At 39.2% G+C, this 25,182-nt stretch overlaps 1 protein-coding gene across 1 annotated transcript; it reads left to right on the top strand.

Annotated features, from left to right (window-relative positions):
- Positions 1-17,847: 17,847 nt before the first annotated feature.
- CCDC187 (coiled-coil domain containing 187) lies at positions 17,848-24,075 on the top strand. The gene is made up of 5 exons (XM_032999611.2): positions 17,848-19,704; positions 20,591-20,923; positions 21,628-21,771; positions 22,228-22,353; positions 22,652-24,075. The coding sequence occupies exons 1-5, from the start codon at positions 17,848-17,850 to the stop codon at positions 22,805-22,807; spliced, it is 2,616 nt and encodes an 871-aa protein (XP_032855502.1). The 3' UTR covers positions 22,808-24,075.
- The last annotated feature ends 1,107 nt before the right edge of the window (positions 24,076-25,182 follow it).

Below are 25,182 nucleotides of genomic sequence, written 5' to 3'. Positions count from 1 at the left end.
TGCTTCTTGATTCTGACAGGCAACATGTGAATTGCTCTTGAGAATTCCTCTCTCTTCCTTTGATACCGGTTTTCTCCCTCTAAACTAGTTTCTTTCCATACCCAAAGAGACTTTATTTGCACTGTTTATTAGCTGGCTGATAAATCATCCTAAAGTCTGCGTGTGCACAAGAATTCAGGATTTTGTCACTCTCCATGCTACTACCCCACAAGGTGATGTTACTTTTAAAATGCTACTGCAAAGCATGTGGACATACATGTGTATTTCTTGCTCTGTGTGCTTTAGTGTTGCTTTGCCAGAGGTTGGGGCTTTGGTATTCATACTGCAGGTGTACTGGGTTGAGGGAATTTAGTATAATTGATGAGCAATAGAAGAAACATCCCATGGAAATTCAGGGTTCTGGTTAGGTCCAGATTCAGGCCAAGCTCTCTCTTGCCAGCCTGCAGCAAGAGCTGCTCTGCTGCTCTGTATGTGATGTGCCACACGTGGAAGGGGTGGGAAGCAGGGTGAGGTATTGCCATGTGCTGCAACATCTGTCTGGAAGCTGAATTCTAGCCAACCCTCTGCACTAGAGGATTTAGATATAAACACAAAATATGCAGAGGACAGGAGCAGCACAGCCCACATTAATCTCCTTGTTCAGCAAGCAGTTAATGACAAGTGGGATATCAGATGTATTTATAGAGGAGAGAAGAAATTGTTTCAGCAGGCGTAGAAATACAGATTCTCCAAGGTACTCAGGAATGCAGATCAGCCCATTGATTTTCCTGAGTAAACAAGTACAGCCTTCAAGTTTGGCGTCTCTTGCTTAGGGATTGCTCTTGGCTCACAGGTCTTGCTGAAGTAGGGCCAAACAGCCATCCTGTTTGCCTGTGCTGCATATCTCAGCTGTGATCAGGAGCTAGCAAACCTCTTTTCTGTATCTCTATTTACCTGTTATCAGTACAGCTCTGGTCCTTGACACTAACAAAGTACTGAAATGCCTGGGTGGTATTTCACCCATCCCTTCCTTTCCCTGAAGAGCATCCTAAAATAATAAAGCAGTTAAGCTAGCACAGTAATTTTGGAGAGGGGAAGGATTGCCTTGACTTGGGTATCAAGTGGGCCAACTCATTCTGGATCTGTTGCTCCATTCCACAGCAGCATTTCAGGACTCTCTACACCCCATCTTCATATACCTCCAGGCAATAATGTAGTCAAAGTTGTGCTCACATCCAAAGTTGCAAGTATGTATTTTTGTAATAACTGGTTTAGACTGATTGCTGATGTGGGCAGAAAGAGAAAAAGCTCTCCTTGAGTAAAGCAGCAGTAAGTGCTTCTGCCTAGCTTCAAGTGATTAGAAAAATGAGACTTTTAGCCCAGCTTTTTTAATTACATGTCACAGAGATTCTACAGGGCTTTACCGAGATTCTGCAGGTGCAGCAGAAAGTGATTTAATAAATAGCATTTTTTTAAAAAGACTGAGTGTATGTACATTGAAGCTATCTGGGTATGCAGTAAAATGCCATTCATCATAACGTAAGAGGACATGAAGTTTAGCCAGATGGTATTTTCTTTAACACAGGATGTTGTAACACAAAAAATGCATCTGGAAATAGCCACAATTAGGAAAATTATGTTCAAAAGGAGTGAAAACAGATCAGAACAAACTTTTTTTCACTTTGAGATCAATATCATTGGTCAGGCTTTGAGGAGAACAACAATAACATTCAGTTTGAGGCACAATTCGAAAATACTTGCCAAACTATATCCTACTAGATTACCATACTTCAGAATGTCCCAGATATTAGTATTAAAAGCTACTCAGACAACTTAGCATCAGTAAATTTAGCTTGTAAATTTTTAAAATAAAACTACCATATTTGTTAGTATTGAAGTCATTCTCATCTAGCTTTTGAAAGTAATGAGCTCTCTCTATACCCACTGACAAACTGTTCACTTATCTCTTTTTTCTGTTACATTGCTTAAAACCAGTAAAAACACTTCTGTGTAGAAACAACAGCTCTTTCACCCACAGGATTTTCCTAAAATATACCATTTCACAAAATCATCTCTGGTAACTGTAAGCATTAAAGAGTCTGGATCAGTCCTCAAAATTAGAAAGATTAGGGTAAAACCAAAAATCTTTTAAAAAGGGTGAACTCTTTACTGGGCATGTGATTTCTAGGTAATTCAGTGTGATTTTGCCTTTTCAAACAACCCTCCAGAACCAGAAGATACACATTACTAAAATAAAAGATGAGATTTTCATCGAGTCCCTTGATTCTGAGAAGTAGAGGTTTAAGAAAAGCCTCCTATAGTAACACTGTAAGAAGTAAATGAAATTTGCAGTCAAACTGTTTATAAAAACACAGCAGCATTCTAATAGAAAATCTGCATCAGGCTTGAAGCATTAACATTTTATTTCACTCACATCCACGTAAACACAAAAAGCATCCTGGCAAGCAAAGAAGCCCGTATCTCTGCTCTTTCCATATCAAAGATCCTTCAGTATTTAAAGTAAAAACAAACCTTGCATGTCATGGGCTTATCCTGAGGCATGGGGTAATTTGGATTCAGACAATCTGGATAGGGATACAGATTTTATCTCAAGTTTCCAGGTCAAACCTATTTCTATTTATGACCCACACTTCAATTCATTTATGATTCTGGTTGCTGTGACAGTGGCACAGCACAGAGTAAATACACAACCTGTTTGCATAAGCTTAGCAATTCATCTGAGAAACTCAAAGCAGCCAAAAACATATCACTGGTAAACATTACATCACTTACACTGTAAAAGACAGGAGAGTTACAATAAGAAAGTAGAAGTGAAATAGGTGCACCTGGAACAAGAGCTGCTTTCCCCACTTAAAAATTAGAGCTTTATTTCATGGGTTTGTCTCCTCCTGTGACAAAAGAGAGAAATTAAGCCTGTATCCTTGTACAGGGCAAAGCTGCAAGATGGAGGGGTCACACACAATGCTGCTAGAGTCCCCAAAGAGGTAACCAAGCTGGGAAGCTTTTCTTCTTTTGTAACCAGTGGGTCTGATCTGGTTGGTGCAGCAAAGGAGCAGTGGGAACAAGAGTGACCATAACCCACACTCTGGACTTCAGCTTTAGAATGGGAATTGTTCCACAGTCCTTCTCCTTCTTGGCATAGTCCCTCTTGAGTCCTGCCTCTTCCCTTCTCCCCTGTACTTGCAGGACTTTATGTTAACAGATTTCTTGACAGGATGTAGGTAGTGACATTTTCCTTCTTCAGATATGGAAGAAGTAGTAAATTTATGAAGAGGAGTTATTCCAGGAATAAAGTCAGATGTCAGATTTGGGAGGCTTCCAAAAACAGTCCCAGGGAAGGTTCAAAAGGAAAATGCAGGTAGGAACAATGTACACATACCTTCTTCCCCTTTTGGTGAGCCCTTGTTTAAGTCTATGTGCTAGGACTCAGGCATGTTTTGAGAAGTACAGTCAGGCCTGAAATGCAGCAAAGAATTCAGAGAAGCAACTGCTCTGATACTCCATTGAAAATACCATAATACTGTTAGATTATTTACAAGGTGTACTGGCCTTGACCCAGCAAGTCAGCCCTTAGCTGACACTTAGCAAATGCTTAAGTCCCAGAGGACTTTGACAGTGTAGAAACACATTTTCAGAGTAGCAACTGGAATCTGCTTCCACTGCCTCCCTCCAGTTAACTCTGATACCTTCTTCAGCTGGCACCTATTAAATGGATCACTTTTTTTTTTTTTTTTTAATTAAGAAATCCTGTCTGTTACCATCTATTTCCTAAACTCCTGCAGGTGAGGGAGACCCTAGCTGCACAGAACTGGATGAGAAACACAGGATCCATCTGGACAATTTGAGGCAAACCTCCCTACGACTGGCTCACAAGCTGAAGGTACAGTAAGCAAAGAGCAATTCAAGTTCTGCTATCCCAGGTCAAAAGGTGCTAGCTATTTCTGGATTCAGGTGTATTTAGGTTATAATCAGTTGGCATCAGCTGACCGCATCAGGTTTATAAACCCCATGTAGCTGTAAAGGTGAGGTACCAGCCCTAATTTGCTATTTGGAGATCTTAGTCTACCACTTGTGGGTAAGAATGCATTACTCTGCTGCAACCAAAGCAGGGGTTTGTACTGTTTTCCAAAGGCAGCAGGATGTGACAGGAGCTGGCTGCACAATACCTGTGCTGCCTTTACTTGGAGTTTGCTGCCCTTTGACCCCAGTTCTGAGGAATCATGTGACTTGGTTAACAATATCATTTATAGTGTATAATTTCCTAATACAGGTCCATCAGCTTCAGCAGAAACGGCAGCTTACACTGCTGAGGGAGAAAGCAAAGTTAGAGGTTTTAGAAAGCCAGAGGGTTTTGAGTGATCTGCTTCAGCACAATTCAGAGGTAAGTTATTTCACATCCTGTGTTACTGGTTCTGGATTCAGCATAGTGTTCCTTTGATCCCCACTGTTTTGGTTTGGTTTGTTTTTTTTTTTTTTCCTTTAGAGTCCCTTAATCAAAAGGGGAGTTTTTTGACCCATAAAAACTGTAGATCAGGGTAACCTTTTGGAAGTGCCCAGGTCTCTCTGGTAATGCAGCTCCTTAGGCTGTCATTTGGACTGTTGATCTGAAATTGCTTAGGTACTGCAGGTTTTGGTCCCTATGGCTGGTTTTGCTGTAAAATCAAGAGAAGGGTTTTCAAGTCCCTGAGATACTTACTCAGATATGAGAGCCTAGTGAGATGCTAGTCTTGACCCCCAAAAAAAACCCAAAATTTTAGCATGCTGTTTGTGGTTTACCTTATAGCTTCAGATTCTGAAGTCAGCTAGGAACTGATGGATTCAGTGTCTATTTGTTAGAGTAAGAATTTAGCTCCACATGCCCAAACACAAGTGCAGACCTCACCTGCAATTCCAAGCTCTAGTTACATCATTTAGAGTATTTGATTTGGAGGATACTTTAGCTCAATTAATATGTTCAGTATGTTTGAACAGCTCGGACAGAAGCGATCTCTGTATGGTTTTTGGTTTGTTTTTTTTTTTAAAAGTGCTTAGAATGAACACAGGACCCTGACTCCAATGAAAACAGCTCTAATACACAACAGTTTGTGAGCTGTTGTACTACCTTACTTCCATATGCCCACACAGTTATTTCACTGTGAGTAGTATCCAGCTCTTTAGTTAATCCAAAGATCTAGGAATTATTGGCATATGAAAAGCATTATCTACAATGAAGGGCTTTCCCAAGAGGAATGGGGGAAGAAGACTTAAAAGTTCTTCCTTTCAAATGGGTCATTCAGGTCTACTGAAAATTTCTGTGTTTGCAGGAGTGCGGTAGCTCCAGCAGCAGTTATTCTTCTGTGCCAACACTGGACCATGTGGAGCAAACACGGAGAGGATACCAATTGGAAGGTGACAATGCAGTTGGCAGGTACAGAAGGCAGTATGCAATGAGGCACTCTGGTTTAGCCTGTGGTTTGGCTATATGAATGACTTGGGGCACTAGTGCATTTGCACTGTGTTTCTAAAATGGATGTTCATTTCAAGTCATTTAAGAACAGCTTACGTGTCTGTCGCATGATCTTTATGACTACAGCCTAAGCATTTTATTAATTCAGGTCTTTTTGGTGAAGTATCCATCTTTGTGGTACAGTCTTTCTACTCCAATTCATACAAAAACCATAGTATAAACACCTGTCCAGTATTGTGGGAGATTTCACACTTTTAAAACAGTACAAGCCCCTCTGAAACTTATGTGAAAAGATAATTTTCCTCATTTTGCTTTACCATCATATACCTTGGCATGAATGAGAATATTGTATGTGCACACTTTTATGTTCATTTAAAGTGGCATACATTAAAGACTTAAGAACTGTTTCTAGAGTCTTATGGATACAATTATCAGAAAGGCACCTTTGCACAGGTAAAACTTTCAATATTGCATAAAAATGAGCACTGTGCTAGTTTGAAAAAGATTCAGCCTCCATAGAGGACTTAGCTATAAAAGCTAGGAATATAAATAGTATCTCTGACTGCAATAAGAAAATATTTCCTTTCTTTCTTACCTTCAGTAATCAAGAGATGCATTCACTGAAACAATCTGTATTGAAGACAGAAAGAGCTCACAGTCCAGTGGATTCCAAAATAGTGGGAGAAATTAATCCCTTCCTCCCAGAGGATCTCTATTGCCCAGTGCTTAAAGAAGGTAAATGCTAAAATAAAGGATTTGGTGGTACTGGGCAAACAACATGACTTGCTAGCACGTCATGAGAAACAGCACACCATCCAGGGTCTGGAACACATAGTTAGCAAATTAGTGAAATTTGTGATTGATTTTAAAAATTTTGACCTAAATAATTATATTAATTATGCATATTTAAACCATAGCAATCTCCCTTTGTACTCATGACCCTTCTACAGAAAATAATCTAGGGAGTTGAGAGATATTTACCCTATTTACAGACCCATTTTTTTTCTTTTTACCTGTTTATAATGATTTCACCTCAGTGAGGTTGGTGTTCTTAAACTGCTCCTGTAAGTGAACAGCTGTGGGGTGATTTTCCTCAGGATCCCACTGATGGCAACGCGTAGGCCCAGCTGCCAAGTCTTTGGAGAGGTGCCCTGAATTCAGGAACAGATGCTGACTCATGTACTGCGAGAATTGTTTTGGGGGTCTTTTTTTCCTTCTGTTTCAGAGAAACATTTCACTTACAGTGACTTTAAATCTTCTCCTTAGGATCCCTGCCAGGAGAGCATGTGGAGCTGCTGCCTAACCATCAAAACTTGGATTTGTTGTCACCTCAGGTGAATCTGCCCCACAGGGAGACCTGTGAAGGGGGTGACTCTGGAGAGAGCAGCGAACAGGGGAATTCCGACAGCCAGGTAACACCAACTCTTGTATTAGTATGGAGGGTGTTGGTTGGTTGGTGGGGATTTTTTGGATTTTAGTCCCCATGTCAAACTTGTCACCTGCACAGCACTTCTCTGATAATCATGACATTCTGCTCTGTCCCCAGTGGAGCCAAGTTGGCCGGCACTATGGAGGCTCCAACAGCTTCTGCCATTTCAGCTTGGCCATGGTCGAGCAGTGTCTGAGGGGAGAAGAGCTGCGAGCTCGACACCAGGCTGCCCTCCTCAAGCTCCGCAAAAAAGCTCTCCGGGAGAAAGCCAAGGCTGAGCTGGCCTGGCTGAGCCACCAGAAACGGTGAGGGAGAGAGACGTGAGCAGGACACCACAGGCCTGCCCTGACGGGGACAGGTCCTTCAGCAGGAGGTGGAGGTGCCGCTGACTGCTTAAAGGAAGAAAAACTGTCCTGGCTCAGGGGAAGAGAGCAAATATAAAATCCTTCTCTTACAAATTAAGTGCAGGTAGAGCAGAAGGAGAGGAGTCTCCCTGGTTTTATTCCCTCCAGAGCACAGTTGGGCTCCTTACTGCAGCCTCCTCCAGGTGTGGTGTGAGCCCCAGCTCAGCACTGACTGGGCTGAGGGGGTGTTGGCAATGGTGTGAGGGGTCCCTCAGGGCTGACCGGGCTGCGGTGCCGTTGGGGGTGCTGTGAGGGGTCCCTCGGGGCTGACTGGGCTGCGGTGCCGTTGGGGGTGCTGTGAGGGGTCCCTCAGGGCTGACCGGGCTGCGGTGCCGTTGGGGGTGCTGTGAGGGGTCCCTCGGGGCTGAATGGGCTGGGGTGCTGTGAGGGGTCCCTCGGGGCTGACCGGGCTGTGGTGCCGTTGGGGGTGCTGTGAGGGGTCCCTCAGGGCTGACTGGGCTGCGGTGCCGTTGGGGGTGCTGTGAGGGGTCCCTCAGGGCTGAATGGGCTGTGGTGCCATTGGGGGTGCTGTGAGGGGTCCCTCAGGGCTGAACGGGCTGCGGTGCTGTTGGGGGTGCTGTGAGGGGTCCCTCAGGGCTGACTGGGCTGGGGACAGTTTGAGCCCCCCTGGTTCATGGTGTCCCCAACCAGTCGGTGGCTGTGTACTGAGTGCTCAGGGAAGTCCAGCTGCCTTGGGAGAGGTCCAGGCGATACAGCCCCAGAGTGGTGAGATGCCCTCCAAGTCTAGCAGAACTTTCTGCAGAATCTTCCACAGCTACTGCTGCTTTACAGCTGCTTTGAGAGGAGCTTTGCTCCTATCCCTGTCATTGTTTTCTGAAGAGCATTAAACTCACAGCACTTCATTATCTGATTGTGATCCCCATGCTTCTCTGGTCCCCAGCTGCCTGGAAAACCTGCAAGATAGTAAGGGAGCCTCTGCCATGGCTGCAAAGCAGCACAAAATCCTAACGGAGCTGAAACAGGAGCAGGTAATACAGCAGCTAGAGGAGCTGTATTTATCTTTTAAGCAGCAGGAGGGTGTGACGCAGGGAGGCGTCTGGAGCTGCTGGAGCAAGTGGGGTTTATTTTTAAAAAAATGTCACTGGTGTCATTTCACATGTGTTAAGCTGCTTTGCTTCCTACATTCAGTGAGGTGGGTTTTGTGCCAAAGTCAGCAGTCTGTAAATCTTAAAGAAAACGTTAAAACAGCTTTCTTCTTTTCTGCTACTCCACTGTTATTGCAGATTTTTATATTTGTGCCATAACAAACAGGTCATAATGTAAGTTTCCACTGATTTATGCTGATTTATGCTTCTGATGTTGAAATATATTCAATTAATCTGATAGCTAATTTTACAGTCTTAGTTCTAATGCTACTGAGAGGAATGCTGGGCTCATAATTACACTTCATAGTCAGAAAATTTCTGTCCTACTCCTTATGTAGTACAAATTGCTTCTTCAAGGAATTCCTGTGCAAACCACAAGCATTCTGTAGTTTTGAATGACCTGAAGATAATTAATTTTCAAAGGTCTCAGTTCTCAGATACCCCATCTCTCAGGCAGTGAAATATCCCCTTACCTGTCATTAGTTTTCACAGGTAACCCCTAGTCAGCATTAGTAAAAAATAAAACTGCAGAATCATTTTACAAAAAAGGGAACAAAACCTGCAGTTTGAATTTTTGGGATGTTTTGTGAGAAGTATTGCCTTATGTTAAGAAATACTATACACGTTTTTAAGTAGGTGTCTCTTTTTATCTTAGCTTTCTTATGCTCTTTTCTTTTTCTGCTTTTCATAGGCAGAAATCCAGCACCTGCAAAACATCTACAGGGCAGCCCATCGAGAAAGAAAGCTCTTATTAAAGCAGCAAAGAGAAATCTTAATGATACAGCATTCAACAGCACAACTCCAGGAAAAGATGCATAACTTGGCTCAGAAGCAAGAGCTTAAGTCACAGTCACTAGATATTTTGGTGGGTTCTTTGAATGGATAGTAACTTAAGTCAGAGATGACACTACAGCTAAGGAACCTGTGTGAAACCTTATGCATAACTTTTTCCTTTTAGCTTACAAGGAGCCCAGAAACTGAAGAAGCAATAAAGCCGAAAACAACGAGACTTATTTCTAGCCCAAAGTTATACTCCTCCTCAGCAGAGTCTACAGCCCACTCAGAAAGGCCTGATCTGTCAGTGAATAAAGAGACTTGTGTCCAGCTAGAGAGTAAACAAAGGAAGAAATATGAGGGGTAAGTAAAACCCTTTCCACAGCAATAGCTGAAGATAACCAATCCATTGGAAAAGATGGAAGCAGTTATGTCCTAGATAATTGTGTGAGCTTTAAATGCTCCCAGGAGGGAGTTTTACAATGATAAGTTTTGAAAACTTCTGTGTTCAAGCAGTTGATGCATCAAGATCACTGCTTATCATTCTGACCAATACTGCCTCATTGTTTGTGTCCTCCATATGTCCAACCTACCATCTGGTGTCCAAAACGGTAAGCTCCTCAGGGCAGGGACCAGCTTATTGTAAGGTACGTGAACAGCACCCAGTAAATTAAGGTGCCTGGATCCATACCTGGAGACCCTTTCCATACCATTTACTAAATTCTGCAGGTAGAATACATTCATCACTACATCAATAAGAAACAGTGTATTTATTTCAGGTTTTTCCATTCTTTTAAAAGAAGTACCCACCTGTGTAGGGGGAAAAAGTGTTCTAAGTGAAATCTTGAATTTTACCAGAAAGTTGTCTGAGTCTGTATTTACACCAACTGTACTGTTTATTGGAGACTCTTCTGATTTAAAAAAAAAAAACAAAACAAAACAAAACAAAAAAAAAAACACAAGAACTCCTGGTAGTTACAAGGAGTTATATCATGATCCCAGTACTTCTGTATGTCATAAATATTAACTCCTTTAGTAGAACAAGCTAAATCTGAGCCTTAATTCTGAAATTTAGAGAGTCTGTATCTGTATATTTCTGTGTCTGTATACTTATATATGTAACTATCTAGTGCTGTGGTTTAGAAGTTGGACAAGTCTGTTCCATGCTAAAAAAAGACATGTTGGTCTGCCATCATAAGCTTATTGCACGTGGAAAGGGCTGCACTGGATAATAAACTATTTAATTCTGTGTGCAAAAGGTAGAGTAATATTTGTTCCTCAGGCAGCTGTGATTGCATTAGAACAGCCCCCTGCTCTTGCATTCAGTCACAATCTTCTGTGCTTTAAGAAAACCAATCCTTGCAGGCTTTATATATTAATTTTAAACTCTGCATTTTTGTGCAAGCGGGTACACATATTTCACTATGATTATCTCGACTATAGAATGTTAGGCAGTGTTATCTAAGTCTGTGGGACTGGGACCTGTCACTGCAATGTTGTGAACAAACGTAGCTTTGACACCAAGTCTAGGCAAGCTAATTTACATAGCATTAATAACCAGGATATTTTTTAATGATGTCACACAACTGCTAATGATAGTTCACACTGTCATGGTGGCTTTTAATGACAAACTCAAAACACTTTGCAATAATATATGAATTAAACTTCAAAATACCCATATGGAATTAGTAGACGTGTATTGATTTAATTGGTGAAATTCACTCCTTTGTCATCCTCTGGCTTTAAGCCTATGTATCACTTAACCCCTCAGAGCAGGTTTGTGTTTCACTTAGGATTTAAACACAGAAGGCTTTTGTCCTACACGGAGCTTAATTTTATGCTTAAACTGAAGTGTAGAAGTGTCATGTAAAATGCCCCCAGTCAGAGTAATTCAGGAGCTCAGTCAGACTGTTCAGAGAGAGTGCTGCATCCCCAGCATCCCCATTTGCTTCCTGCTGAGCTGGAGGAGCTGAGCTGTGCAGATGAGGACCCAGTAGTAGCCACACTGCTCAGAACAGCAAAGCAAGCTCAGATGAATAAAAATGTAGTTTGTTTCAGAAAAAAGAGGAGAGAAAAAAAAAAAAAAAAAAAAAAGGGGCAGTTAAGACAAATATATATCTATATGAATATAAAATACTCTTTCATTCAGTGTTACCCAGACCTTTAGTAGACTGGTGAGTCAGGTCTGTGCATTTACTTAAGTCCTCACAGGGAAAGGCTTTCAGAATAAATCCCTGCATGGAACTGATCTATAATTCATGGTGTTATTGATTACAAGTCACAGAAATCTTTAAAAGGTTTCTTGGCTGTGCTTTCACTTCTTATTACTGACAAGCCTGCTCATAGGAGAACAGTGAATATTGGCGTCAGTCTAGAGCAGACAGGGCCTGGTTTGCAGTCAGGGAACTTGCAATGCACCCAAATGCTGGCTGCTGCATGATTGTGTATAGATCTCTTTCCTATATGAGTGTGGCGTGGCAATTATGCTATCTATCCACCAGTGCAGGTATGTTCATATTTTATACTGATCAGAAGGATAGTTAATAAGCAAGGCTGCAAGGGGATGGAAAGGGTTGGGAAATACTTTTAAAAATGAAGGCAAACTGAAATAATAAATAGATTACCAACATGCAGAAAAAGCTGCTGGTTTGGGCTTTACTAAATGGATGCTAAATGCTAGAAATGAGGAATACAGAAACTTATAATAAATGGATAAGTTTTTGGCTAAGAATTGGGAACATATCTTCTGAATTGGGATACTTATTTTGAAGTCCTTAAATATTAGTGGTATTGAACACTATATAGGCCTACTTTTTTCACATTTTTTAAAAAAATTAATAGACATTTAGCTTTAGACAGTGTCATACTGTTAATTTTAATCTAAAAGTCAAACATATTTGACTTTTTAAACTGTTATTGTAGTAAAAAAAAAAAAGTAATCTAAACAACCCAACAAAAACAAAAACCCCACATATAGATCACTTTTTTTCTGGACAGGATAACTTACTCAGCTGTGTATTCTAGAACTTGTACCACTAATGGAAAGGCCTGTGAATATGAATTCTGTTGCCTTTTGCTTTTGCGGTGAGGAGACTGTTTAGAAAGTTAGTCACCCTGACAGTACCCATCAGTATCCGATGTCCCAAATATCCATAAAGTTGCAATGCTATATTTAAAGTTGAAAATCTAATGAGATCTGCTGGAATCTGATAGAGTATCATTGATTGGAAATATAGGAGGCAAACAGGTTCAGAGACTGACCCTGGTTTTGCCTTTTCAGTGCTGATTTCTTCAGTCTCCTCCTATTCATGTCTCTGAATATTAGAAACCTGACTATATAAAATACAGTATCTAGTGAGAGGAAGAGGAATGGAGAAATAAATATATTATTTGGAGTGCTTCAGGCTTTACTAATTTACTGGCTTATATAAACATACATGCATGTGATCATTATACAGGTACTATCAAGCACTACCACTAGTATTTAATTCATATCTTTATTGACTTCATATAGATTTGTCATGATTAACTTGGGAACACAAAACCACCTCCCAGTCATTAATTCCTTGTCTAACTCTTTACAGTTTTTCTACTGAGAACAAGAAAACACTGGTACAGTACCAGAAACAGTCAGAGGAGTCCTCAGGTTTGGAGCAGACCCTTGGTGTGCAAGGTCCTGATGTGTCTGAAAAGGTGGCCAAGAAAACGTGTGGTACTACTAATCAAGCCATAGGCTCAGTCTTTATGATTAAAGAATGCAAAAAACCAGGTACCTAATAAAGACAACTCCTGTAGCCAAGCACTTTTGTGATCACTTAGACTGAATGGCTTAGGGCCAACGTTTAAGTCTGAGTTGTTCTTTGGAGCAGTTCAAATAATCTTGCAGAAGAGGGCTGTTGAGCTAATCAGCCCCAAGAGAACTTGTGATGTTGATCTGTTCCTTGGTTACCTCTAGTGTGGGTTTTGGTACAAGGATCTGTTCAGCATTAGCAGGTGGAAGGTGTAACAAAGCTGTAAGTTGTTTTGTTGAGGTAGCAGCTATGCATAGATGAAGGAAGAGAGAAAGTGTAGAAATTTCTGGAAGAGGGTTTTACAGTTGCAACCATGTATCTGGATGATACATAAGGTGATGATTGGATAAATAAGGTCATTGATCCTTTCAGCTTCTGCTGGTGTGACAAGGAATGTGAAGGGCAAAACTAAGTTACTCAAACTATAAATATCGTTGAATAAGCCTTTTTGACTGAGCTAAACAAAGCTATAGTCAAGTTATTAATGGAAAAAAAATGCTGCATTGGAAACCTTGTAACTTAATGTTGTACCTTTCAGAGCTTAATGCTCAGGATCATGCTTTATTACCTCTGGAACATGCAAATTCAGCTAGAATGGATGAACCTATATCCACACCTATTACAAGAGAAGGCAGAAAGTGTGCATTTCTGGTAAGGATCACCTCTGGTATTCCAGTTCTGCCTGAAGAAATGGTGCTCCAGGTTATATTTGCCTTAAGATAGGACCAGCACAAGACTCATTTGTCCATTTTGAACATCAAGCAGAAATCAGTCTTGTATGTTGATTATGTGCACTTCAGTTAAAGACTAAATTTTGCCATGAGTTGGTTTACCACAGCTTTCATGGACCTTCCATTCTCTCTGTTGTTAACTGGTGACAATGTGTTTACGCCACCTCCTGTGGGCAAGCACTGTGCTTCTCCAGGAGAAACTAAACCTGTCCCTGGCACAGTAAACTATTTGCCCACAGCAGCTGCAGAGACTAGTCCCTTTCCTATTTCCTACATCAGTGACAGCCCCAACTTGGGTATATATACAAAGGGGTCTATATGCACTTATATATCTTAGTGCAAAGATGTAGATTTAATCTCTGATCTCTTAATTATTCTTTCTGCCAGCAAAGACCTTTTCCCTGAAGACATTAACTCTGTCTCTTAAATATTTACATTCTAGGAACCTGCGCTGGAGAAAAAGGCACTTACTTCAAACACAAAGATAGATCCTAAAGACAATGAAGATATTAATCTGTGTGACAGCAACTTCACAGTGAAAGGCTTGGGGATGCTTTATACTTTGTGTAACTTATGCCTGGTTCAGGCAGAAAACACTCTTCAAGGAACTGGTAAATCATATTTAATGCTGTTATGTCCAATCTGTTTCAACCACTTCAATCAAACTTTAATCCAGACAGAAAGAGAGACAATCTTCTCATTTATTACTTAAGTGTCTTGCTCACTATACCCAATATATAAATCACTGCTAGGCAAGATGGTGGAGATCTCTCAAAGGTTTATTATGAGATATGATTATACTGCTTCCTCAGAACAAAATCATAACTTATTCTGATTGTGTCATTAACAATTTACTCTCTTTTGAGGCATTTTTAAAATAATTTAAGGGTGTTCTTCTTAAAAGAACATATATCAGCGGAAGATAGACTTCGACAGGACATGCTGGAGTTATTTTTGTTTCCAGGTTTTATCCTCAGTTCATATTTCTTGCTCTCAGTAGGACAAATAAAAAATAAAACTGGCTGTTTATATATGAGCCAGTTATCATTTACATAGTTCTGGGTATGCATAATCTCTGTATTATAAATATTAACATATTGTGGCAATATTTTGCATTTGTGCTATTTTTCTAATGAGCTACCCTTCTGCATTTACTCCTAGATACCATAGTGAGGGAGACTAGATTCGTGTTAAAATGTAAAAACAGTGGTCTTGATAGAAGTTTGGCATAAGCTGCACCTTAACTAGATTCTCAAGCCTTCCTTTGAGCATGTGGACATCAAATTACCTAAAATAAATCCTGTCTGTCAGGCAAAGAGAAACTCTTGCATGGGCTTCAGTGGACCACAATTTCACCATCAGTGTTTTGTTTTCATTTTTATATTTGGCTAGGAGCCCTGTGCTGTTTCATAGCCTAGAGTGTCAGTGCATAGGCACAGCTATAAACTCCAGTAGCAAGCCTTAAATTCCTGTAGTCATGGCTGCTTTGTGTAACTGAGATAAAGAACGATACTGTATTTGCCTTTTGTGCTGAATAATCTGTGTATTTCAGGTGATGCTACGTCATCCTTAGATCCAGAGAAAGAGTCTCTGATAGTGGAGAAAGCACACAAGGAGCAACCAAGTCATAAAAGTCTAAGAGAAGAGCAGGACCTCTGCTTTCCATTTCAGGCATGTGGCGAACCTAACTTAACTGAGTTTTTCTCACATAAATTTTCAACAAAAGAAATCCTTAGTATTGGCTATAGTAAGCTGAGTAGCTTACAGGCAGAGAAGCTGAAGTTGTATTGAGGAATTGTTGTACCATGTTAAAATATTGCCATTAGGTCTGGGGGAAGTCCAGTAGCAAATCACTGTTATTCTTTAGGTTTCCTGTATATTCAGTGATTCTTGATCACACTCTCTGCAGGCTGGGAAAAGGAAGAAAGATCTTTCTTCTGATGATGAAGATGATGGAAGAACAACATTAATTTCAAATGAAGCTACATTAGTGAAAACCCAGTTAAGACAAGAAAGGTCATCAGAAGAACAGAGGTACTGTACCTGCCAAGGCTGAAACCTTCAGTCCTACCTTCCAGTTCTCCTACTGATGTGTCAAACCTTGCCTTGCTTGTTTTATGCTCATGGCTGTGGCCCTTTTGTGGAAAGAGGAGGCAGACCTGAATGGATCTAGCCTGGGATTATTTTGTATCTCAAAAAACCAACCAAGCAACCAAAAACAACAAGCACACCCCTAAGCAAAAAAATCCCAAACAAAAACTGTTTTATAAAAGGACTTTAACATAATTCTTGTCACATTCATCAAACATTGTCTGCCAAGTTTTATCAGATGATCTAATTCTTTGGAGTCAGTTGAAGGGGTTTTGAAATCAATTTGGCGGGGTGATGGGGGAAGAAATTTGTTTTCAGAAGGCTTTGGGCTAGACAGAAAGCATCTGAAATAAGAATTAAAACAATTTGCATTATGCTGTCTGTAGGTAGATAATACACCCAAAGAAATTCAATGTTCTACTCAACATGATTGAATGACAGTGTGTACCACATATTTCTTAATTCCAGTTTAATCCAACTATAATGTTATATTTTCAGATTTAGCACAGACTCTGAGGAAAAACTGGAAATCACACATATAGATGAAAAAGCACCTTCTGAAATCCCTTTGTCAGAAGGTAAGAAATGCCTTTTCCCAGTAGGGTTTCTATTGTTATTTAACATACAGCCTGAGTAGTAGCTCTTCCTGGAGTAGAGGATAATAGCCTACTACTTGTACCAGGTAATGAAGCTACTTATTGGGCTAAAGTAATGGAGATTTTTATGAAAATCCTGCATTTAAACTCTTCTGATCAACTACATTGGACGCTATTGTATTGCTTGTTTGCTACATTACTGAGTTCTTCATCTTCACTTGATAAATCTGATTTTTTTTTTCTTTTTTTACAATTATATTAAAAATAGTCCTAATCTTGACTGTGTAATTAATGCTACTGTCTTTTGAATGCAATTTACACCTGAGGATTACTGGATTTGAATCTGAAGTTACCTGTCAGCAAACACTTCTATAAAATAACTTTTTCTGAAATGCTGATTTTTTTAAAAAGAACTTTCTTTTCAATGTTCCAGTTAAAGAAGTGGAAGTGCCTGACCCTTGTGAGATCCACCAGGTGGATGGTAGTCAGTGTTTAAAGAATTTGGACCAAGTTTCTCATGAAGCTTCTGACGAAAAGCTAAGTTTAACAGCATTTTCCAAAGGATTAGCTTCCACTGAATTGTCGTCCAAGTCAAACAGCTTCTATTTGAGATGTGAAAGTGCTAAATCGGACTCTTCACTTCCAGAATTTCAGAAAGTGTCTGCAGTTTGGATTGATGTCTTGGAAAACTCCATTTCAGACTCTGAGTTAGAGCTGAAATATGGAGAGGACACAGACATCAGTATCCCAGAAGAGTTTGTCTGTGACAATGGTGATGTGTTCCCTAAAGTTTCAAAAGAGATGCTAATAGCAATAAGTAATGGAAGGGAAACATTATCTAGTGACAAACACGATGAGCATGGAGTGCCTGAAGATGACAGCTCTGAGACTTCATCACATTCCCAGAAATACCCTGGAGATGTTTCAGATCATGGCTGCACTGATGATTTACTTCCTTACATTCCATCAAACAAAGCAAATGCCTCCAAAACCAAGTCAGCAGATTCCTCCCAGTCTGATAATCCTGCCAAGGGAACGGATGACCCACACCTGGATGCCTCGGAAAACTACAGTAGAAACAAAACCTGTTCTCAGGAGATCACAAAACAGGGTAAAGATGCAGTTACCAGCTCTTCATGCAGTGATGATATTTACTCACCTAAGATCTATGGACAGCAGAAACCTAGTTCTACAACTAGCAGAATGGAGAAGGATGGTGGAATTAACAGTTTATTTGTGGATCAAAATACAGATCTAGTGGGGTTTTCACTGACAGGTTCTTTGAAACATCTAGATTTGGTTATTGACCAGCTTAGGAACACTGTCTCTTTGTCACCTGACAAAGATATTACAAATAACAAATTAACAGCATGTGTATCTTCAAGAAACTTACCAGATTCAGGGGGCAGAAATAATCATGCACAGCTTTTGAATGAGAGACTCACATCCAGCGAACTCAGTAAGATTGTATCTCTGCCCATGTCTATGCCAGGAATTTCTGAGGAAGTCCATACAGAAACCAATTCATTTGACTCTTTCCAAAAGGTGGCCATAGGAAATCAAAATAACTCAACAACTGAAAGACAAGCCATAAAGGAAGAAAGGAGGGGTCTGTTTTCTCCTGTCTCCTCAAAAAAGCAATTGTTTCAAGCTGAGAACTGCTCTTCCAAAGGTGAAGATGATGATACAATTTTTATTAGTGATGAGGGTCTCCCTCCAACAGATGAGGATACCTTGTCAGAAATACTGTCTCCTGTTGATGAAGTATTGTCCTATGGAAGTGCTGACTTGCCATCCTCTAATAAAAAGGATTTGTCATTTCCAAGTGAAGAGCTTCCTCCTCCCCCTTTAGGTGCAGATGCAATGAAAAATGATGATTCTACCTTCAGTATGGACGATTTCCCATCTCCACCGGAACAAATGACAGTCTCAGAGACTAGACAGTGTATGGATGAAGATATATCACTGAAAATGGATGCATTACCCCCATTACCTGATAACACTGTGCCTGAAGAATTTCCCCCGCTCAGTCGAGAGACAGCTGATGCTTTTTCAACTCAGGATGGTAGTCTCTTGGAACAATCCTTCGTTAAAGCTATTTCCAGTGCAAAAGAGGGCTTACTAGAATACCATCAAGGAGAACAGGAGACACCTTTGCAGCATTTGGAGTTTCTGCCTGTGTCAAATGCTGTTTCTTCTGTTCAGGCCAGTAAAAGTCCTGATTTCATGATAAAACAACGCAAAACATCCTTAACGCTGCCGAAAGCTGAGGACAGTGATGACCCGCTATTATCATTTGAAATTGGGGACAGAGTGCTAGTAAAGCAGACCCAACCTGGAACCCTAATGTTCAAAGGACGGACTTATTTTGCTAGTGGCCATTGGGCTGGTGTTGCACTTGACAAAGCTGAAGGTGATAATGCTGGAACTTATCAAGGGGTGAAATATTTTGAGTGTGCTCAGCACTGTGGCATTTTTGTCAGACCTGATGAGATTTCACACCTCTTAGGTACTAATGAAAATCCTTCCAATTACACTGGGGATGCAGACTCTGACTCCTATGATGATGAATCCTTCAAAGGAGACTGCAAATATTCTGAAGGCAACAACCAGAGAGCAGGGTTTACAGAGGAGAAAGCAGAAGACACAAAAAGTACTGGAGGATCAGAAGTGAAAGAAAACCGGTCTAGGTTACATATTGCCTTGCTGTCTGCAAAAGAGCAAAAGTTTCCACATTCTGACCAGTGTAAGTGTAATGAGTTCCTCTGTCAAAATAACTTAATGTGCTTGGGATCAGATAAAGAAAATACACAACTGACACAAGTAAAGCAAAGGATACTTGCAGATGTGCTTCCAATGAAAAGTAAGACTGGAAACACAGATGAGGTAAACACAAGCAAGAATATTTGTTGCCTGTTTGAGGATCAGAAAAGAAATAAACTTGCTGATGATATTGCAAGTGAACCCAGTAAAAAACTTCTGTTTGACATTTTAATTGCATTTTCCAGAACAGCTCAACACAAATATAAAAGTGCCTTTGAAAAAGACACAATGAATTATGGCAAAGGCCTAAGACAGGAAGACAATCAGAAACTGTTTCTCCTCAAAGAAAATTCAGTTGCTGTCTTATCTGAACAATCATCAAAGGTTTCTGATGTTTTACTGTGTGATTTTGATATGCTTAGCATTCATGGTTGTCACACAGTAGCAGAGAGAATTGTAACTGAATTTGTAGATGATGCAGTTAAAGAATATAAGAAGATTAAAAGAAAACACGGATCAAAAGCAGACAAGATCTTTCATTCATCTTCAGAGACTTCTCCAACCACTTTGCCAGTAAGTACAGTGAGAAAGTTTTTGTCTAAGGCGTTGGACCTGAAATTGGGTCTACATAGACAAGCACTTGTGTTGCCCAGTTGATTTCTATCTATAAAAATTACATCATTTCAACAATTGGAACCAGATTACTCTGACCCATTCCTCATTTAAGGAATTATCCTGCAGCCAGTGGATAGTATGTATATGGGGGGGACAAGGATGAGCCAAGCATGGGGATAATGATTACAGCTAGTCCAAAGCAAATGGAACATTTTTGATGGAATTTGTCAGTTGGTGAAAACTGATAAATCTGCACACACTTCAATTTTGATTAATTTCAGAGCAAACCTGGATACCTGTCAGCTCTTCTGCCTGCAGCTCCTGGCTGTGAGACCTTCAGCTTTCTAATTCTGTATTAGCTCTGCAGGCAGCTTCTAGCAAAGTCAAGACTCAGAGCTGCCAGACTCTCCCGTTTTGTTCAGCCCTCTGGGAGACCAGAACTCAAAATGAAATGGAAGCTTTTGATGCCTCCTGCTTCCACTCCGATGGTGTCTAATTTTTACTGAAATAGTCCATTAGAAAATACTACCACAGAAAGTTAAAAAAAAAAGCAGCTTTGTTTGGGGGGGTTGTGTGTGGAGAATAATTTAAATTTAGAACAAAAATTATTCAAAATGTGAAAAACTTTCATAGAACTCCAAATTTGGAATTCTTTCTAATTCTGAATTCTGCCAAATACATTTAAAATAGGTATTTTTCTAACACATGAGTAAGCCTTTCTTTGAGCACATGAGTACAAAGATGGTTTTAAGTGTAACCTTAATCAGTTGCTAGTAATCTTAATAACTCTAAAAATTGTGGAAAAATATGGAGTACGTCACCTGGATTTTCTTTTTCTCTCAAGTTCCTTATAAAAATCCTTGATGCTGGCATTTTTGGAAGCTCTGAAGATTTTGATCAGACTAATTCTGACCAACATATGCTGGTGAGACAAACACAAAAGCAATACTTGTACAAATTAGATCAGTGGCACTCAGCTCCTTGGAAGAAAACAGTGGAAGTTCCTCTCGTGATACCACATTACAGTTCATATGTTGAAAAATTGTCTGCATATGCTGTAGAAGAATTATGGACTCCAGAAAACATGTATACAAATTTCAGTGTGCCAAAGCACTTTGAATATAATGATCTCCCAGGGAACAATTTGGAAACAGAAAGCAACAGGATGTACAATCAGGTATTTTTAAAGCAATAACTGTTCTTAAACTTTCCTAGTGTTCTGTAGGCTGACTCATATTAACTAGTACTTAATATTATTCTAGCTGCTAACACTAAATATAACTAAAGGAACACTGGAAGAGGTATTGCAAAATACTGCTTCTGGTAATCTACTGCAAAATAATTCTACTAGAACAGATGTCCTTGATGGGATATAAGCCTCTTTCTAGAGATCTTCAATCATAAGACCCTGGACACCTAGCCCAGTGTCTGTTCTGGGTCTGTTCAGAAAAAAGCTAAGCTTCTTGGAAAGCTGCAGACTAAAAAGTCCAAGTCTCCTGCCTTGGATGTCCTGCTGAGTTTGGGCATATCTTTATGTTCCTCGGCATCCTGAAATTATTGAGTTTTGTGGACCTCTGTTTACATAAGGACATTAAAGGGTCCCATCAGGGGCTCTTGTGTAAGCCATCCACACTTGGTGAGTGTTCACACACCACTGTCCGATACCTTCTGCTGTACAGGTTTACGTGCTTTTTAGGCAATGGTCATCATGACATCTACTATAGGAACACCGGTGATGCAGGTGATGTTAGGGAATTTTGCACCGAGATGCAAACCTCTACTGTCACCAGCCTAACATCCTTCAGAAGCACTGAGAAAACTTTTAAAAGGGCATCAGTGAGAGATTCAGTTTATGTTGGTATTGTGTTTTTGTTGTTACAGGTTATATTGGATTTGACCCGTGAGTTGCTATGTGCAGAATATCGAGTGACTGCAAATCCAAATACATTTCCATGGATGAAAGAAAATTTGCGATCTCACTGTTCCAGGTGTCTTTGCACAAGAACAGATGTCAATGATGTCAAGGTACAATCTGGAAATGTAAAGTGTATAATAACAAGAGACAGTGACAAGAGCAGATATTGCAACGGCACAAAGACAAAAATGTGAAATCTGGGAGGATTATGGCAGTGTAACTGAGGTGATTGGAGAAAGCAGCATTGCTCTGAAATGTTTGAATACATACAGATTGAGCTGGTTAGCCTAAATATTCCAAGTGCATGGAGTTCTGTAGAGGAATGGGAACTGGGCTTCCAAATCTCCCTAGTTATGATTATCTTAGATGTAACCCCTAAAGTAATCTTTTGTTTAAAATGTGTTGGTTGGCCAGTATTGATCAGCTACTAGATTAGCTCCCTAAACTTTGAGATGTTTCTAGATTTAAAGCTGGATCTTCACACTGGCACCTGTCACTCATTTGCAACCTTCACAGTGACAGAATTCCTATGAGAAGAATTCTTTTCAGCCTTTTTTATTTTGTAGACGTTTGTTCAGGGTGAAATTATTAAAATAATGAACCTGGAAAAGAATGACTTAGAAAGGAAAAGAAAATTCCTTAATATGACCAAGTATGGAAACTGTAAGAGAGACAGAGTGGACCTTATTCTGGTAAGCAGACTTTCAAATGGAGAATTGTTTATTTTCTCTCCGTTTAAACAAGAAATTCTCATGCTTTTATGAGAATCATGTTTACATAAAATAATTTCAGAACTTCAAGTTATTGCATTTCTTTTCAGTACACTTCCAATAATAATACAGTATTTCCAGCTCTTGTGAGTGGTTTAACTCAAATAAATTAACAATGCTTATATAACATTGTTGGATTAGGTACAGTGTCTTAGTACCTTTCAGAACTGACCACGCTCTTATTCTTGAAGAAAACATTCATATCTCTGTTAAATTTTAGATTCAGGAGCTCCGCAAAGAAGAATCTCAGTGGACTTACTATGATGATGATGAATTAACTGTGAAGATGAGAATGACTGAAGACATCTTTGATAGCTTGATCCTTGATACAATCAGAGTTCTTAATAAGATTTATCTGAGAAAAGCATGTGATTAGAAGTCTTCCCTAAAAGGCCCTAATGGAAGAATTTTAATCTCTGCTTTTTTTTTTTTTTAATTGTTTTTTTTTTTTTTTAGCCAAGAAATGCATGATTTAAGAATTTTAATTCTGAACTTGTACCCAATACAATTTGTATGTTCATGTCTACAATTAAAGGATGGAAGCAGAGCATTAAGCAGATAGAAAAATATTACACAAAATATTCTCCTTGTGTTTTGTGCTTTGGGAATGCTCATTAAGATCAACAGTGGTCTTAGACTCAGGTCACAGAATCTAAAGGGTGGAAATTTTATTCATGACTGTTGTTTTGGTCAAGATAACACTTTATTCACGTATGCATTTTAAGAGCACAGCATGTTCTAAAATTGTATATAAGTCTATACAAACAGGATTCAAAACCAATTTATGTGTAAATGATCTTATTCTTTGTTATCATGTTCAAGCTGTGAATGATGACAGGTGAATCATATTTTGAAAATAATGTTTGGAAAGGCATGGATTGACTGTCTTAAGAACATAAATGTGCAGATGTAATTAAATCTCCTAGCAACCAAATTGCTGCGGATGGCTGTAGTTTGGAATAAACTCCTCTAACTGGAACAAGACAAAAACTTTTCTTGAGGGGTATGGCAGAGTTAAAGGTGGCTGTGTACCATTTTTTTTATACACTGTGGAACCCTGGCAGGATCTAAAGCCAGACATTCAGTTTAAATGTCTACAACTTTATGTAAACGAGACAAATACTGATGTAATGCACTTTAAATGGGATACATTTCTATTGGTGATTCCAAGTTATGAAAATTAAGTATGTGCATGTGATTAGGTTATTTATCACACAATTCACATAAGCCCTTTGAATTCTTACAGCATCTAAACCTAGGGTGCTGAGGATATATTTTAATTGGCAAAACGGAGGGAATCAATAATTCCATTCCTTTGTATTGGCAAAATTAGGAAAATCGAGATTTTCTGACAAGGAAATAGAAGCATTCCCTGAGCATGGTAATTGTTCATTATGTAGATTGCTGTGGTGCCACCTATTTTTGCATTGAGAAGACCAATGATAAATTTTTATTTGTTTTTTAAAATTAAATATTGTGCAAATATTCCTTACTGGAATTCAGAAACTGTTCATTATTGAATAATTGAATGTAAGTAGACCTGATTTATTCAAATCCCATTCATTCAGGATGTCTTTCAAAAAGAATGAAAAGCAGAACAGTTAAATATAAACTATATATAAACTTATATTTAAAATTATAATATTTACAATCAGGTTTTGGTGGGAAAAAGAGGAATATAATTTGTTTCTATTTTTAAATACTCATGCCTTAACTGTTTTCATACTGAATTGTTTGTTTTCTGAATAAACAAACCCAATGTATCTCATTTGTATTTCTTTTTACTGAAATCAATTATTATTGCAGATTATATTGTATAAATTGTTATTCCCATTAGTGAATGGGAGTAGTTTTGTTGTTTTGCAGACAGCTCCTGGGGATACTAAAAAGCCCTGTCCTGCTAGTTGCCAGATGAAGAGACATAAAAAGGCAACTTCTGCCCCAAGCACATTAACTGTTGATCTTATCCTATAAACTATTTTCATGTCCCTCATGGTACATTTTCTTAAGTCTCTGAGTTTTATCTTTATTGAATAATTAATCCAGATAATTTATTTGTTCCAAGATTAATGTTTTCTTGTTGTCAGTTTATAGTAGAATTTAACTCTTTTTTTTTTTTTTTTTTTTTTTCCCTCCCAGACTTTTAGACAAATTGTTGGATACAATGACAAATCTATATACTGAAGCACTACAGTTTATCAGTTTATTGTCACTATGGTTTTGCAGCAACAGCAAGATCATTCTTGTGTTTGCATTGAAAGCTATTACAAATATCACTTATATGTGAGTGAGTAGCTGAAGGCCTCGTTTTATTTTGACTGGTGCCTTATGTTACACTATATGTTATACTTGAAGATAACCATTATATTTGCAATTAGGTTTGTGAGTGAAATCTAAACCCTTGCAAGATGCTATATACAGAAGGACATAGCTATAAAGTAACTACTACTGATGAGAATAAAAAGTGCATACACAGAGCATGTCAGACATATTTAATATCCCCCACCATTCTGTGTTCAAAACCTTAGATTCTGGCACCCAGATATATTGACTTGTTCAGTAGGTGGCAAGACTTCAATATCAAGATTACTCTCCTTCAAGGTCTAATATTTTGTTTGCCTTGGTTTTGATCAATATTAACCTCCTGGGTCAATAAATCTTGATACTAGCCTCAAGAGGAGTCATTATCTTTCATAGAAAATGATTATTTCTCAGTTAAACCCTACATTTAATTTTCCTGTAATCCATCTC

The sequence above is a fragment of the Tyto alba genome, unplaced genomic scaffold (genome assembly GCF_018691265.1).
Source record: "Tyto alba isolate M040663 unplaced genomic scaffold, T.alba_DEE_v4.0 Super-Scaffold_11, whole genome shotgun sequence".
Lineage (NCBI taxonomy): Eukaryota > Metazoa > Chordata > Aves > Strigiformes > Tytonidae > Tyto > Tyto alba.
Note: the sequence above shows the minus strand (reverse complement) of the source record. Positions and strands in the feature narration are given on the sequence as shown.

Bases quoted from the DNA above. Each gene is read 5' to 3' on its own strand.
- CCDC187 (XM_032999611.2), top strand. From the start codon at position 17,848: ATGTCTATGCCAGGAATTTCTGAGGAAGTCCATACAGAAACCAATTCA. The intron at 19,705-20,590 runs GTAAGTACAGTG...TTTTCTCTCAAG, and splicing joins CTTCTCCAACCACTTTGCCA to TTCCTTATAAAAATCCTTGA. The intron at 22,354-22,651 runs GTAAGCAGACTT...GTTAAATTTTAG, and splicing joins ACAGAGTGGACCTTATTCTG to ATTCAGGAGCTCCGCAAAGA.